The sequence below is a fragment of the Lepisosteus oculatus genome, chromosome 25 (assembly GCF_040954835.1).
Source record: "Lepisosteus oculatus isolate fLepOcu1 chromosome 25, fLepOcu1.hap2, whole genome shotgun sequence".
In the NCBI taxonomy this organism is placed as follows: Eukaryota; Metazoa; Chordata; class Actinopteri; order Semionotiformes; family Lepisosteidae; genus Lepisosteus; species Lepisosteus oculatus.
This window is the reverse complement of record NC_090720.1, coordinates 1,386,026-1,402,295: the sequence shown is the minus strand read 5'-3', so window position 1 is coordinate 1,402,295 and position 16,270 is coordinate 1,386,026. Positions and strand designations below refer to the sequence as shown.

The 16,270-nt window shown below is 47.8% G+C and overlaps 1 protein-coding gene and 1 long non-coding RNA gene across 8 annotated transcripts in view; one reads left to right on the top strand and one right to left on the bottom strand.

Annotated features, from left to right (window-relative positions):
• Positions 1 to 16,270, top strand: part of rerea (arginine-glutamic acid dipeptide (RE) repeats a) — a 153,117-nt gene that overhangs the window by 104,296 nt on the left and 32,551 nt on the right. For all 6 annotated transcript variants that reach the window (XM_069183825.1, XM_069183826.1, XM_069183823.1 and 3 more), the window contains 4 exons: positions 586 to 710; positions 1,559 to 1,658; positions 5,292 to 5,390; positions 15,367 to 15,447. In XM_069183825.1, the coding sequence (XP_069039926.1) occupies positions 586 to 710; positions 1,559 to 1,658; positions 5,292 to 5,390; positions 15,367 to 15,447 (405 nt within the window). The remainder of the gene's footprint in view (positions 1 to 585; positions 711 to 1,558; positions 1,659 to 5,291; positions 5,391 to 15,366; positions 15,448 to 16,270) is intronic.
• Positions 1,768 to 14,542, bottom strand: LOC138225062 (uncharacterized). 2 transcript variants are annotated; one of them, XR_011183624.1, is made up of 3 exons: positions 14,402 to 14,542; positions 5,142 to 6,507; positions 1,768 to 2,906 (listed from the first exon to the last, which is right to left on the bottom strand). It is a non-coding gene; the product is annotated as an uncharacterized lncRNA (long non-coding RNA). The 2 variants fall into 2 exon arrangements; XR_011183623.1 differs by having other exon boundaries at positions 6,329 to 6,507.

The following is a 16,270-nucleotide window of genomic DNA, read 5'->3' as shown; positions in this document are numbered from 1 at the left end:
ACTTCTCACAGTGGGCAATGGGATCTGTAAAGACAGTTACATCGGATAAAGTCTCCTCTCAATAGGAGGTTGCAAATCTAATAAGATTGTGTGATGTTTTAAGGATGTTCTGCTTCAAGCGCTTTCGGAGAGTTGTGTGGGGAAGCTCGTACAGGAAGTACAGCAGCTGCGCCTTTTAATGCCTGAATAATTTCAGGGTGTGGGTCATGCCAGCACTTGCTGCATCTCTTTCTCTTTCCTCCCACACGCCAATTAAAATGTGTTTCTGTACTGGCCAGCCACAGCACACAGCAACACGATACCGATCACACGCACAGTGGCCTGTTCGCCCAGGGCCTTGCCAGGCCTCTCGCCCATGTGCAGCGCGGATGTGCTACCACCTAAACTAGTGGAAACCACAGCAACTAACCGAAAGACAGCCCAACCCTCCTTCTCTGTGCCTTCTGGCTGCCCAAACAGACTGCCGAGTTTTCCCGCCAGGCATTTGAGAGTAAATGAAAAGGATGTGCTGTGTATCTCTATAACGGTGTTCTGGGTTAATTATTTTTTGTCTCGTTTTTTTTTGTCTTCCTACTTTGTCGCAAGGCCAAACTCCCAGAGCTGCAGCCCTTCCCCTCTCCGGACGGGCAGACGGTGACGGAGAACGAGGAGCTGGTTTGGATGCCAGGGGTCAACGACTGTGACCTCCTGATGTACCTGCGGGCAGCCAGGTGAGGACCTGGCCCCAGGTGTCCCCGCAGGGGGACTGCTGTAGCGGAGACGAGACACTGCGGAGGCCGTCTTTTCAACAGATTCTTTCAGTGCAAAAAAAATCTTAACGCTAGAGATGGATACCATTAAGACGTAATATCTTAAACACAGATGCATCTCTTTATATATGCATAAGAGCACAGGTGTACAAAGATCCGTTGGTAGAGCTAAGGCCATGTAAACCAAGTCCTGTGTTTCAGTCTTCCCCCCTTTTTTTTCCCTCCGAACCGGAGTCCTGTGTTTCAAGTGTTCTTGCCTGGGCCAGGAGAGGCGCAGGGTCTTTTGTTTTAATACTTTTTCTGTCTCTCGTGCTGGCTGGGCGTCTCTGAAGCCTTTTATCCCAGCACTGAACAGGTTTTGCCTTGACAGGTACTCCAGGTTCTGACGCCATCAATTCTGTAGGTGCACAGCTGTTTTTATTTTGGGGTAATCGGAGGAAAAAAATACAAAGTGACGCGATTCAGCTCGTTTGCCGACATTTCTCGCAAGGTCCCAGGAACTCTGCCGAGTGGCTTGTTCCAGAAAACAACCACCTTCTGTGCAAAGGAGGGCGTCCTGTTCTCAGTCCTGAATGCCCTTTGTATTTTCCAGGTGTCCTTGGATCCATAGTCTGAAAGCTGTGGCGAGAAGTTAACTTACTCAGGCCAGTTTTAGCGTTCTCTCAAGAATCAATGTGTCTCAATATGGAAGGCAGATCTGTGGCGTTTCGGTCTGTTTGGAGTGGAATTGGGAACTCCCAGTGTGTATGGGATCTGCAGATTCAGGAACTGGAGGTGGATACTAAATTTCTCTTATCTGCTGCATCCAGGAGCATGGCTGCCTTTGCTGGGATGTGTGATGGAGGATCTACAGAAGATGGATGCTTAGCTGCTTCTCGTGATGACACTACACTTAATGCATTAAACACTGTAAGTACAAGTTGCATGTGAATCCCTTTAGCAGACAACACTATATATATGTATATATACATTGTATACTTAAACTAAAACACATGGATTTATTTTCTTAACCTTAGGGTTTTGGTTTTGCAGAAACAGTGTGGGGGTTAATAATGGGACTTTATATGGGGGGGGATATGACTCTCCTCCATCTGTCTCTCTCCAGATTTAAGATTTTCTTCCAATTCTCTGGTGCCGACAGTCATCTGAGTGTTTAGGGGCTCTGCTTTCCTCGAAGGGCCAGCGATTCGCTGGAAAATGTGTTTTTGCATGTGTGAAGATGTTGATTTAAAGCTCAGGAGTTATAACTAGGAAAGGTTTGATAAAGCTATTTTTTTTTTCCCGTTTCAGAAATCCAGTGAGAAGTTATCAGTAGCGTTGCAACACTTGGGATAAATCAAAGCAGACAGGCATCTCCCAAGATGTTTTATTTATGTAATAACTGCTCACTGTAGCCGGCGCGGCGATTTATTGTTAATTGCACCAGACTAAGAAAAAAAGAATGAAAAATAAGATGTGTACTCTGGGTTTTCAAATATTATAACAAGCGCCTACAAACGAGTGTTTGCTTAATAACATCCATAAATTGCTGGTGTCAGTGCTGTGCGTTAGCCATTATGGGTTATAAATGTAATTTCTCTTTAATGACTACTTGCCTGTGAAAAATTCAGAAGTGTTGCCACTCGTCAGGTGCTCTGTTCACACGGACGCAAAAATCACGGCTGTTTGTTGTATTGTGAAATTGAATAAAAAGCTGTCCTATTCCATGAATAGCTGCTGTAAATGCCGAAGCTTGAGAGCATAACTCAAGCTCATTTTGCTGTGCTTAATATTAAACTTTCTTGCTAGGAAGAATGGGTTTAATAAAACACTTTCAAAAGACTTCAGGACTGTTTTTGATCACTAAATCTCTTCTGCAAGATGTTGCTGCGTTTTGTGATTTCTTTCTGTTCTGCACAAGACGTTAAGTGTCTTAACCTGGCGCCCTGTGCACGAGGAGAGTTCTGCTGTTTGAGTTGGAGCCTCTCTGTAAAGACAGCGGCTGGCGGCGTTAGTGTGTGGAGAAAGTTCGGTGATGGGATACGTTTCACAGGAAGGGCAACCTGCTCCTGCTTTATCCGTGTAATCCCATGGGAATTACGCGCCGCTTTTCAGGAGCTCCGCGACACGCCAGCCTCCCAGGCAGACCTGAGCCGGAACGCCGATTCAGATTCGAGTCTGGAAAGAGAGGAGGGTCCCATGTGAGCACAAAGCTTCAAAAATCACCCCCCACTCCCCCCTTAAATTGCTGTTGTGTTATTTGGCTCTTTTAAGCCCAGGATTCCCATCATGTGATTGTTTATAAAGTGGCTGTAATTGCGGCCTACAGGCAGTTGTCTTTTCCTCTTGCCCTGCCCTCGAATGAGCTGGATGCACTAATGCCAAGGTCAGGGCCTGTTTTTATGCACAAAGGGTAATTAATTTAAGTTGTATACTCCTTTTTTTAATAAAAGAATCAGTAGCATTGGGTGTTACACATCAGAAGACATCTGTAAGACTTTTGGGGTGGCTTTAGTGTTTGTACACAGCCACTGGGAATAGTCATTTTTCAGTAATTGATCTTGTGGGAGTATGGTTTTACAGGGATGATTGCTTTAGCAGTGCTGTGTGTTTCAAGCAGGCAGAATTAACTTCAGGTTATATCAGTTAGCAGGTTTACTAAACAACCTGACGCGATGGTGGAATAGTCGTCAGAGACCGTAACCCATTGAACCGCGAGATGCCCATCACAGTTACCACTTCATATTCCAGAGGAGGTGATTCTTCTTTCCTCCAAAGGAGAATAAAGCATTGCATAGCCTGCTTTAACACTGCTTTTGTGTTGGGTTTGTCTGTTCAGCCACTGTCGTTCTGCAATTTATGTTCTGTGATAAAATGCGCATTACAATTCATCTTCACCAATTATTTAGCCTGTTGGTGTGAAGATGAAATAAGATATATTCCTGGCAGCCAGTAGGTCTAATTGTAATTACTAATAATGTCTTCGCAGTTCTTGTGTTGAGCAGAATCTGTTGGTTGAAATTCAGTGGTTCGGGAGTCAGTGGAAGGTCACCGTGAGAGAGGGGCATTTCAATGAAGTTATAAATTACGACTGAAGAACAATATTTTGATGTGTGAGATGGGAGATGTCAGAAAGGCAAGATGTAATTCATGGGTTCATTACAGCACGGAGGTGCCTGACAGCTGAGCCATGCCAAGAGGAGAATTTATTTGCAGCATTGCACTGACAGACTCTGGCAGATCAGATGAGTAACCGGAGCGGGAATGAGGGGCCTTGCAGTAGAAATTGTAGGGGTATGCTAATCAGGCCCTACCATGCTTTTACAGAAACGCGCGCCGCATAACAATGGATGTTTGGGGTTCTTTGGGGGGGGTACAGTAGGGTGTGGTAAGTGGGACTCGCACATGGATTGCTCACACCGGTTCAGAAATAAAACTCAGGAAAAAATGGCCCGAGCTCTTGGACCGTTTCTTTAGGGTAGTAAGAGTAATGGACCCCAGCCCTGTTGTAGACCAGATGCGAGCTGTCTTAGTGTGACGAGCTCTACAGTCTGCATCTTTAAAAGACAAATCCCCTTCGGGAAAGTCATCAAGTGAGACACTGTCGAAACCCACTGAGCTTTAGTTTGTACAAAACCTAAAAACAAGGGGGAAAATGCTACACCTTTGAAGACCTAGAAGTACAAATAGGATTTTCATACAGTCCCTTAAGCAATTCTTATATTTTACCCTTGTGTCACAGCCATCCAAATTCTAGAGGGTTCGCTCAGTACGTGATTTATTACAATTCATGATTTAGAGCTGTAATGTTATTGTGGGAGCAGCTGAGCACATCTGTGCGTTATTTTGCTTTAACTTGGTGCATCTCAGCGGCAGCATCACTCTTGTTACTGGTTTGGTTATTTGGTTACTGGTTTTGATTCCAGCTGTCCTAAAAGGCGCCCTGTTTCACGTCTGATCCCTTTCAGGATTATAAAGGTCAAATGAATTTTTTGTAGCCAAAAACCCTTTCTGATACAACTGTTAGTGGCTGTTAATGTTTTTTTGCACTTCAAATGATAACAGTACGCTTCAGACTTGCTCACTTTCTTGATCTTCATATGCTCAATGCCTCATTGCTCACTCATATCATTGACAGGAATTTAAATTCTACTTTATTCCATATAGCAAGTGGTCACTCGGTCCCCAGCAGTTCTTGGGGTTCGGGAAAGTTACCTTTCTAGGTGCTATATCCTTGCCAGTGCCACACCCACTTAACGTTTGCTTCGGGCTGGAACCCTGACTTCTAGTATGGGTTTCCTTTCCACATTTCTTGGAGCTGCTCCCTGCTCTTGGCTTGTAAATCACAAAGATGCCTTTGAAATTAAGTCAGTCAGGACTGAAAAGTTGGTGGTAATTTTCTTTCAGACTCACCTGTTGAGACTGGAGTAAATGTTTAATTTTATTATGTCTGCTGGAGCCCGACGGGGGTGGACCAGTGTTTAACTGTGTAACTGTTGACCAGGAATGCTTCATTTCCCTTGCAAATTAGTCTCCCTCTTTTCCCCCTCTTGCTCGAAACAGCTTCACGAGAGCAACTACGACGCGGGGAAGGCGCTGCAGAGGCTGGTGAAGAAGCCCGTGCCCAAGCTCATCGAGAAGTGCTGGTCGGAGGATGAAGTGGTAAGTCCGTGGTCTGTCCGACGTTCGATGCAACGGTGCGCCGTTCCTTCCGTTTCCCTGCTGCAAACTTTAACGCTCCTCCCCCATTTCAGTTTCCATACCTTTTCAGATCTTAAGACTTGACAGCTGCGATCGTTTCACTGTCGCAAAGCGGCCGGTCCAATCCGTGGGCTGTTGTATAACTGCCGGGTCTGGGAATGCGGGCGTTTGCGTTTGCGGTGTTCTTTAGGGTGCCCCAGCACACACGTAGGCCTGCTGGAGGTTTTTTTTTCTTGCTTTCACTAAACAATCTCAAATATCGGGAGCCCGCGAGGTCCCTGCGGTTTGTTTGGTGTGGCTGGCGTGCCGAAGCGCACTTCTCGGATCCAGGCGCTCCGAGCAGCTGCTTCCTGTTTACGGGCTCGAGCCACACCTGGCGGCATAAATTTGCTCTGAGAAGAGGGGGCGGCGATCGCGGACGCTCGTTATTTTGTGCTGCGTGAATACCAGATTGGGCTGCAGCTAAGTAACTTCAAATCCTGGCTGTGCTTTACTGGCGTGTGGCTGAAAAGGGGGAGGCCAATCTGGAGCCGGTTCCTCAAGACTGGGATTCCACAGCTTGCTCCTGAGGACCAGGCAGTGCTGGGAGTTTCCGTGTGGGAATGTGACGGGTAACCACCTGGCTGGGCGCCAGCCTGTGCAGTCACTGATATAGGGGGTACTTCTTCAAGGAGTTAAGCCGCGGCGGAAATTTTATTTCTGCAGGACGTGGGAGAGGGTGGGGACTGTAGCATAATAAGTGGCTGGCCCGAGCAGAACTTTTTTTTTCTGCAAGAAGTCTTTTTTTTGCCGCTCTAGAAGTCGTGCTCTGGGTTTGGGGACTTTAAAAGATTACCCATTAGTTACCCGCAGAGGAGAGACGGGTGGATCTTTGTTCCTGTTTTTTTCCCGTCACCCACCTGGGATGTCTTGCAGTTGCCACTGGGTTTTCTGGGGGCGGGGCAGAACAAGCCCAGCCCAGCCAGCGGGTTTGTTCTGAAATCTCTCCCCCCCCGGTAGTAGAGCCTACCTGTGTCCACAGCATGGCACCGTTCAGCCGGGGCCTCCAGACCTCTTTTGCAAGATCGCCAACCAACCCCTATATAAAGAAGAAAAAGTTTATTAGCTTTTTAATTAAACATGATGGGCACATTTAAATAGAGAGGAAGCCCAGGGCAGGGCTGCAGCTAATCGAAACAGATTAAGTCACCCGTCCGTACTCAGATAGTTATTAATTCTGTTTATTTATGCATGCTAGCTGAAGGCAAAGTTCGCTGCTGTGCTGTACAGCTTATTGTGCTGGGATGTTGTCACCACATGCTGCCAAGCTGTTCATTAGCATTCAGATGGTTGATTACTGGAGCGCTGGAGATGGTAATTGAATCGCCTTTAAAACACAGCCCTTTGCTTATCCTTCGGAAATTAGCAGCACTCCGGCCAGTAAGGTGTTTTTTTATGGTGTTTGGAGGTGGAGCTTAAAAAAAATCGAACAGCCTTCCTGTCGAGTGGAGGCGTGACTTGGCGGCACTGAATTGGAATGTGGCTGATTTTGTTTGATTTCTTGCAGTTGTTAAATTTTGACCATATTCAGACTGAACGATAGACAGGCTTTTGCTTTGAAGATGTGGGGTATTATGTCGACAGTTCTTTTTTCACTGCATTTTATCAGGGTTTTTGACAAATTATAGAACTCTGCACTTAAATTGCTAAGGCCACATAAAATTAAAACATTCAGCCCAGATTGTTGGGGTTTGTAGAACTGGGTAGATGTAATAGGGAGATCTGTGCACCAAGGTCCTTTCTGCAGTTCGAGCTGTTCGTTTCTGGGCATCTGTACTTGCTGCCTGCTTGCCAGCCCCTGCGTTTATTTCTTCATACTGTGAGGCACAAAAAGATTACTTGGAGCCCATAGCAAAAGCAGAAGAAACCCTCCAGAAGGAAATGAGGTCAGAAGACTGGAAAAGCTGAAGAGGCAGGTGGGGCGGGTGAGGTGTTAAATAGCTCATGTGTTGTCATGTGCTCTTTGTTAGTCTCACACAGCCAAGGCCACTGTGCTGCTGAAGATGATCTGATTTCAGGTTGTGCCTTTACAGCTCTGTTGCCTTGAGGGACGTGTGTAAATTTATCATTGACCTTGACTGGGAGATGGGTCTGATTTACTTATTTATTCCTCTTCATGTCCCCCCCCTCCTCTCTTGTTTTTTTTTTCCTCCGCTTGGGAAACATGAATAAATATGATAGCTACTTTCTTCTCAATGACATCCTTTCTGTAGCTGGGGTCAACTGCTGCTTCATTTTTTCCCCTTTCCAGACCGTCCAGGCGTGTCGGGTCTAATTAGCCCAGACACTGCCGGTGCAGTTTTTAATGTTTTTGTTTTTATTTGTTCAGAGTTACCCGGATGTGATTGATGCAGTCTCTTTAGCGGGAATAAATTATCGTGCAGGGTGTGGGATTCTCATTTCTGCCTGTTTCAGGAAATCTTTACATAATCCCTTTTGATGAGTGATGAAGAGCATGAGGAGTAACAGACAAGCAGTTAATCTGAAGTACGGCTGGAATGAGATTATTGAAGAGCCTCTTAAAACAGTACACTGAGAGGTCTTTTAACAGCTTTCTGTATATTTATAGATTATTGTTCAAGTTTTTATACGCTTACTTGCTAAACCTTTTCTTTCTCTCCCTCCCCTGTTTGTTAAAACTTCTGTTCATTATATGCTGATAGATGAAACCTGATCTGTGAAAAATAAGCTAACTCGATTCCATTGTTATTTTAACTTTCAATGCTGGCTCAAGTGAAGGAATGCTCTATTTTCGGAGGCAAAAAAAATGCATCCTGTGTGATTACGGTTTCCAAGGACATTGCTGAACAGTTCAGAAGCCTTTTTTTTTTTTTGCTGATCTCGATGGTCTTTCCAGAATTTTGGAAAAAGTGGAGCAGAGAGGCCTCCCAGATTTCTCCCGGCTGCCTCCCTCCTTTGCAGGCGACCCAAACTGCGCCAAGGCGGAAATCAGAGGGTGGGAAAACAACCACATTCCTGCGCTAGATTGTACTGCAGCTGCTAGGAAGAAGCTCTCGACAGGATTGCATTGCTGTCATTTGGGCCTCGTTTTGTACTGCCATGGAGGGAGAGAAAAGGCAACACGTTCAGTCGGCTCCTATTCAAATTTGGATCCGCTCTCTCCCTCAGTGGGTGAATGTGATCTCTAACTCGCCTGTGTCTGTGAATATACTGCAGCTGTAATGAACAATACTGTGACTGTTGTGCTACTTTTATTTTAACGTTGGAACCTTGTCAGAAAGGGGGAGAATTCCATTTGGGCAGGTCTGCTGTAGCTTGGTTTGTGCACCTGGTCCATAACCAGTATTGTCCCATTTCTTGACTTTGTCCGCTCAGGGTAAGCAGAAACACCAGGCCTAGGGGCTGACATGGTGGTCTGCCACAAAGGGGACGTTGGTGCTGGCAAAGAACAGCGCCACCCAGTGTCCGTGGCTGGACTTGCAGCGACCTCTCCCGCTGGAGCTGACGGCTCTGCAGTGTGACCGGCGCCAGCTCTGGCCATGGGGTCCGTTTCTCCCGTGCAGGGAAGAACATGTACTAGAAAGCGGCCAGTCGCTCGCTGTACAGATGTCATCTCTCTTCCTGAGTGACTGATCTCTAAATCGCTTGAAGTTCCTTCTGTGCCGTGCTGTCGACTGAGCTGTGTTTTTGTCTTTTGCAGCTTAAGTCATGCTTGAGAACTTCAGAGCGGATTGCAAACGAGAGGAGGCCTTTCGGCCCATCTGGCCTGTTTGGTTGTTAGTCGCCAACTGGGTCTCACCCAGGCTTGTTTCCAGGCCTACGGACAGCTTCCTGGAAGTGCCAGCAGCCATATTGCCCTGCAGCTCACAGCTGGCAGCCCACTTGAGCTCAGCAGGTCTGAGCCTGGCCAGTACCTGGATGGGAGACCTTCTGGGAAAGCTTAGGCTGCTGCTGGAAGAGGTGTCAGTGCCACCTGTAGGGGGTGCTCACCTGCGGTCTGTCTCGTCCTGATGCCCCGCTGTAGAGATGGGGACGCTGTATTGTAAAAAAGAAAGTAGCTGTCCTTTGGGTGAAATGTAAAACCGAGTTCCTGATTCTCTGTGGTCATTAAAAGTCCTTGCACGTTTCTTGAAGAGAGTAGGGGCGTTACTTCAGGTGTCCTGGTCATATGTCCCCCCTCACCTTTACCAATCACGGCCTCCTCATAATCTCCATCTAAAACCATCTGAAATGGCTATATCCCTCTGTACTCCTCCCCACACTGGGGGTGATGGAGGGGATCCCCATTACCTGTAAAGCTCTGTGGAGTGTCCAGAAAATAGCTATATAAGTGTAAGGAATTATTATTATTTTTAGGAATCAGAGTTTTTCCTGCCCCAGAAATTTTGCTCAGATCTTAAGTTCAATATTTGAGCATCATGGTTCAGGACGGTTTTGAAGAACCATAATGCACAGCTTGGGGTTCTGCTAGTTTCAGAGAACTGTGTGCTGTAGAGTCACCAGCAACACAGGCAACTGAAGTCCCGAGACCCTGTTTTTGGAGTCTCGTGAAGGAGGCACTTCACCAGTCGGGGTCAATCATTATCTTCTGCCTTAGCCCAGCTAGCAGTAGGTGGTGCACTTCTGTCGTCTGCAGTTGTCTGTGAATTACAGTATGGTTAATGATTTCTAAACGAAACATGTTGCTGTGCACCCTGTGGACTGTAACATGAGGCACTGCGGTTTACCAGCTTGCTCTGAACAGACATTATTGTACGTTATTTACATTGCTGCTGCCTTCGGCCCCTCTGGCTGCTGCAGCTAAACACATACTAAGGTCCTCTGGACCGTCTGTGGTTTTTTGCTTTGTAGGAATGTGGGGAGAGAGGAAGGAAGCATGAAGGTCATTGTAGCAACAATGGTCTGGAAGAAGTCTAGTGTTTCAAGTAGCGCTGCTCACTGTATTGATGTAACTCCTATATATATATTTGGAGGCCTAAACAGATGTAGAGTAGTGTAAGTTATCGGTTATGTTTTGGGCCTATTCTCCTTAACTGCACGTTTAAGGATAAGAGCGAACATTTGTCAGGCAGGTTCTTTTGCTCCAGTTTGAGCCCTGGGCAGATTATTTGAGTTCGCAGCTGGTAGATGGCAGGAAGGGCGTGCTGGCGTGTTTACAGCACGGGGCCGTGGCCGGTGAGCGGAGCTTCCTGGCGCTGCCTGCCTCCGTGCTCGCAGCAGAGGCCTCGCAGGAAAGGCGGCGCTGAGCTGAGCCGTGCCTCCAGGCCCCGCAGAGAGAGACTCCTCTAACTGAGCCAACTCGCCCTTTACCCCGTTAGACCCAGCTGGCTTAAGTCTTAGGTGAGCTTTTGTTCCACAAGTGCTACTACGTGCAAGTTTAAACAGGAAATGTTGACTTCGCCGTCTGCTGTTACAGCTCGTGTGGTTTTCTTACTTTATTTTGTTTTTTGAGACTGCAGTCCTGAATCTGTAGTGACGGTTTCCGGGAGTCTTTATCTAGGGCCGGGCTAACTTGTGCTGTTTATTTTGTATTTTGTACGGCCGCTCTGAAAAAGTTTGCTTGCTGCTGCCGGGCTTGTGAAACTTGTGACTGGGCGGCGGGGGGCGTGTGAGACGAGCCAGCGCCGAAGTTCGTCTTCCATCAGACGTGAAGCGCGCGACATCTGAAGCCAGAGCAGCGGAAATCGGCGGTTTCGACCTTACCCCCCCCCTCACTGTACTGGTTAAACTCGTAACCTGTTTTTCTTTCTGCTCAATCTGTCTGAGGGTGCGTAACCAAGCGTTGAACCCGCTTTGTGATTTGATCTCTGCGGCACCTTCCTCAGTCACGGCTCTGCTGCACGGGAGCTCCTTCGCGGTGTCACAGGGCTGTTGCCACACGCTAGAATGAACTCGCAGCCCCGTGCAGCTTTCAGCAATTAGCTGTGGAGCAGGAAGTGTGTATATATTACAATGCCCTTCCGAGTTCTCTTTTTTTGGTTCTCTTTTTCTCCCTTTCTTCCCCTTCTTTGCAAGCGCGCAGTGTTAAGCAAAGAGCAGCGGCGAGGGAGAAGGGCCGGTTTCTGTCCGAGCGGTTTCAGACAGAGAGAAGCCTGTTGTTTCGGGCAGGCCCTGGCTATTCGTCAGCGGCTCCTCAGACTTCCCTACTTGCGCGGTCGCCTAGCAACAGAAGGGCTGGAGCAATCAGAGCGTGGGGCCAGAGCAGCTCCGAGAGCAGATTGGTGGATGATTTATTAGCAGGGGCTGTGTGCATGGTGAGCCCAGGCTGCTGAAATGGAGCCTTAAACAGGAGTCGACGTGGAAAAAAAAAAAAAAAAACGAGAGAGGAGGGAGAGAGCAGCGCTCCGGCAGCAAAGCAGAGAAACCGGGCCGGCAGCGTAAATATTACTGAGGCAATAATTAGGGTGCAGCAATTAGAGTAAAGTACAGGTGGTGGTCGCGGATGTAATTGGTTTTGTTGCGCCCTCGCCCTGCTGAAGATGTGATAATCTCGCAATAACCTGACAATTGCAGCCGATGTGTCGTTCTCGCTCCTGAAAGTTATACACTTATAATCAAGATGGCTGTCATTTTTCTATAAAAAATGGGTTTTGGCGATTTGGTTAGCTCAAAGCCAGTAAGTAGTACGCGACACACACACACACACAGATGAATGATGTTTATTTAGCCGTGTTTAGGCATGTCGAGTTGCTAACTTGTTTACAGCTCCAATTGGGAGGACATGCGTGTCGCTGAGGAATTGACGATGTTCTAGAAATTTAAGTTTGGTGCTTCAGATGTTGAAAATGGACGCATTTTGGGTTTGCTAAAGCATCGGTAACTGTCAACAGCCATTGTTAATTAGAAAAATAAAATCATGTGGTTAAATAAAAAATATGTATTGCTATATATACAAATGTTACATGCATATAAAGAGATGTCACACTGGTGTTGGAGTTCAGACTTTCAGCCAGCTGATCCCAGGATCTTCTGCAGCTGTCTGTTGAAAGAAGCCAGGGTATCGGCTTGAACTGCATGGTTGTGTTGCTTGTTCCATACACCCACAACTCTTGGAGTAAAGAAGCCCGCCCCCTGTGTAGTTTCCACTTGTATAGAGCCTCCCATTGGAGCGCTGTCTCCCTCTCATTGGGTAAGTCCAGCAGGAGCAGGCTCACCGAGTGAGCGAGGCCATTGGTTTATGAACTGGCTTGCAGGGTTACATGTGCAGGACAGAGGGTGGGTTGGGCTGACCTTGCCTTCAGGGATTCTGGGATTGCGGGGTTTGTATGTGGAAGGAAAAAGATATTCCACAGATAATCTGGGAAAAAAGTAAATGTACAAACCGTGCAGTGGGGCCTCTGCACGTTAGCAGCTGAAGACCCAAATGTAAGGATCAGGGTTTTTTTTTCCCCCAAGGGTCTTGAAATCGTTTTTGCTTGTCCTTAATTCAAAACACACTAAGAGGTTTCCTTGACGATGCTTGAATTTATGAATCGCAGTGCCAAGATGACTTGCTTAATAATGGCCTCTTCAGGTATGTATTGGTAATGCGCTCCTCTGCTTTCAGCTAGGAATGCTCGGGCACTAATAAAGCTGAAGTATAAAGGTAGTTTTGACTGTGCAATACCCCTGAGGTAGGACAGAGCTCCCTCTACTGGGAGTCTGTAGCACTGCTGGAGGTGGAGTGAAATTGAAATAGTTAATTGTGGGAAAGGGACCATTTTTAGATAGTCAGGATTCCTGAAAATGCTCAAATCCGGTAAAACTGTTGCACTGCATTGACCTATAACACTGAGTGGTGGAAGTAGCCCCAGAAAATGGGATTATACATCGTGGTCTCCAAAATGGAGTTATCAAACGGTGCACTCATTGACTTTAAGAATTATTGCCAAGTTAATTAAAGTTTAACATTTTATCCTAACCGTTGGGTATTGTACTGAATCAGCCTGCTTAAAGCTTGTAGTCCTCCAGGATAAAACAGGATTTGAAGCTACAACCTTCTGAATACAAGTCCGTAATCTTTACTAATTGTGTGGACTGAGGCCTTCAAAGGGCATATTTCAATGCAGGAGGCACTGAAGTTCTCCTGTTACTGCGAGGGATTGTACATTGTAGCCAAGGTAAATTGTAATTTTTAATGCTGAACAGAGACTGTGAGCCTCCTGCCCCCTCAAGCTCCCTGGAGCTGCTCTTTCATGTGCATGGACCGGACCCGACCCGTCCGCCGTTTGTTTTACTTCGTGCCGTCTTAAAACGTTCAATAGTTGCTTTAAAACTTTAAAAAAAACAAAACAACTCGATTTTGCATTTCGTTTGAGCGGGACTGCGGGCTCGACTGCCGGTTCCTGAGCACGTTAAGTGAGACGAAAAATAAAATTAAAATAAAACCAGCGTTTCTTTCCTAATCGGGGTCAGCGCCTCCACCCGTGTGGAGACGAATCCCGGTTTTAAGCTCTCCCGTCCCCGCTCCCGGTTGGGGTCCATGCCGGGTTTTACTGCGCGCAGACCTCCTCTTGCAGTAAACCGGGACCTCCCCCCAGCTGAAACAGCCCCTGCCTGCCGTCGTGTGCTCCTGTGTAGGCTGGGCTCCGGCTGCATTTAACGAAACGGCCAGTTAATCGGTTTACAGGCAGGGAGGGAGGGTGGTCGTGTAAAACGAGACGCGATCTCGGTCCCCCACCCCCCCCTCCTCCTCCTGCTCCTGCTCCGATGCCGGCGATGGAGCCCCGCGGCTCCACGCCGGGTTTTCCGACGCGCCGCAGCCCAGAAGGCTCTCCAGCAGAAAGATCACATGTAACGAGCCTTCCCCTTTGTAGTGAAAGAGCAGAGAGTGACAAGCTATTTCTTTGCTTGTAAAAAAAAAAAACGGGAGCGAGGGCTGCCCACCTTCGGAGACTTTGCGGATTTCGCCTGGATTTTTTTTCCTGCCCCCCTCCTTCACCACCACCACCACCACCACCACCAGCAGCAGCAGCAGCAGGAGCACACTGTACCTGTGGCTGTGGATCGCCCAGGAGATCTCCGCCCCCCCCCCCACGCCGCGGCTGCCGTGGATCTGCCGCGCCGAGGAGCCGGGTAAAGGGTGCAGCTCTCTGGCTTCCGCAGCGCAGCTCGGCTTTCGCGATTTTGAGCCTCTTTTTCTCCGTCGGCGGCTCTTAAAGGAGAAGAAACCCTGATCTTACCCCCCTCCTCCTCCTCCTCCTCCCCCCTCTCCTCTCTCTCCCCTCCGTCTACCTCCCCCCCTCCGCTCCTGGTTGTATTTTATTCTGTCCCTGGGATTCAAATACTGGCTTGCCTCCCGCTCCCCTACCCCCCCGCAATTAAAGTTATTTTTCTGGGGAGGGGGATCGGCCCCCGTCCGCCTGGGGTGCTGCTGGAGCTAGTCTCCCGTCGGACGTGGTCTGCGATCAGGTGTCCGTGTGCGTCTCTCTCCGGTCTCGGCGGCGTGGATGAAGCCCGGAGCCGCACTTTCGTGCCGGAGCGGTGCGCCGAACAAGCAGAAGAATTGAATGCATTCAGGGCGACGTTTTTTTTTCCTGGCTCTCCGAAATGCCGAGCGGCGACCTAACAAAGTTATTTCATGCCGGCGAACTTAGTTGGGATCAGCCGAGATTTTCTTCATTAAAAATGAGACATCTCCTGCTCAGGTTTTTTCTCTCTCTCTCTCTAAATTGTGGTTCGCCGTGAGGTTTTTAAATAGTCAAAACCCGTTTCCTGCTTCTGTTATTTCTCCTTTTTTTCCGTAAAGAAAAAACCCCAACAACAACAACAACGCGTTTTCTCTAAAAGCCGAGTCTAGATTACGATCGAGAGCGACCGGGGAGACCTCAAGACAAGTTTGAAAACAATTCGCGGCTTGTTAAATATTGTGCGCGTCTCTCTCTGTGTGTGTGTGTTTGTGTACAGTCTATCCGTGCTGACTTGCGGCTGTTGTGTTGTTTTTGTCTTGAATCGACAGAAGCGGTTCATCAAGGGTCTGAGGCAGTACGGCAAGAACTTCTTCAGGATCCGCAAGGACCTGCTGCCCAGCAAGGAGACGGTGAGTCCGGCTCTGTATCCGGGCGCCGAGCCCTGTCATTTTGGCGTCGGGAAATAGTTTGAAAGTCCAGGCCTCCGCTGTGTCCCGCGGCCGCCGGGGAAAGCTGTCTTTAAGTAGGTGTCTGCATTATCTCATGCAGTCGCCATCTGAGCTCGCTGGACCTGCTTGCGTTTTCAAGGGAGCAAAGCTTAAAGCGCTCCTCGTTTTTTTTTTTAAATAAAAACTATCGGGGCTTTAACAGACTTGGTCTCAAGCGAGCGAGGGCGAGAGAGGACGGTTTTTATTTTAGCTTTTGTTGTACCGGACTTGACAACTCGGTCTGAAGTGGAGAGAATCGGAGGTCTTTTTTTCTTCCTGTGCTTTTTTTTTTTACGACGTAGCTAGTTCTAGAAGCCTTTAAATCACTTGGTGGATTTTTTTTCTACGAAGGAGTTAACCTTTAAATTATTTTAATGCAGGCTTTCTGGGTGTTGTAAGAATGAAGTCGCTCTGTGCTGTGTGAACTACACTACACACCCACGTGAAGCGTTAGGCTCCCTGTTGTGCCTCCCAAACAAACCTGATGGTAACCTTTGACCTGGAAAGGTTTGATTTGGCTTTTTGTTTCCCTATTGGTAACCCCTCCTTCCCCAGAGGTGTTTACAGACCCCTCCGACAGGCTGCGCTGAGGCCTGTCAGTCAGATGTGATTGCTGCACTCCTGACATCTCAGCTAATTTTGGACTGAAGATAAGGAGTGGGAGGACAGGTCAAAGGTCACTGGGCTCCGTTACGAACAGGAACAGACAGGGGGAATAGTCTTTAAAAGACGAAACTGCCCGATA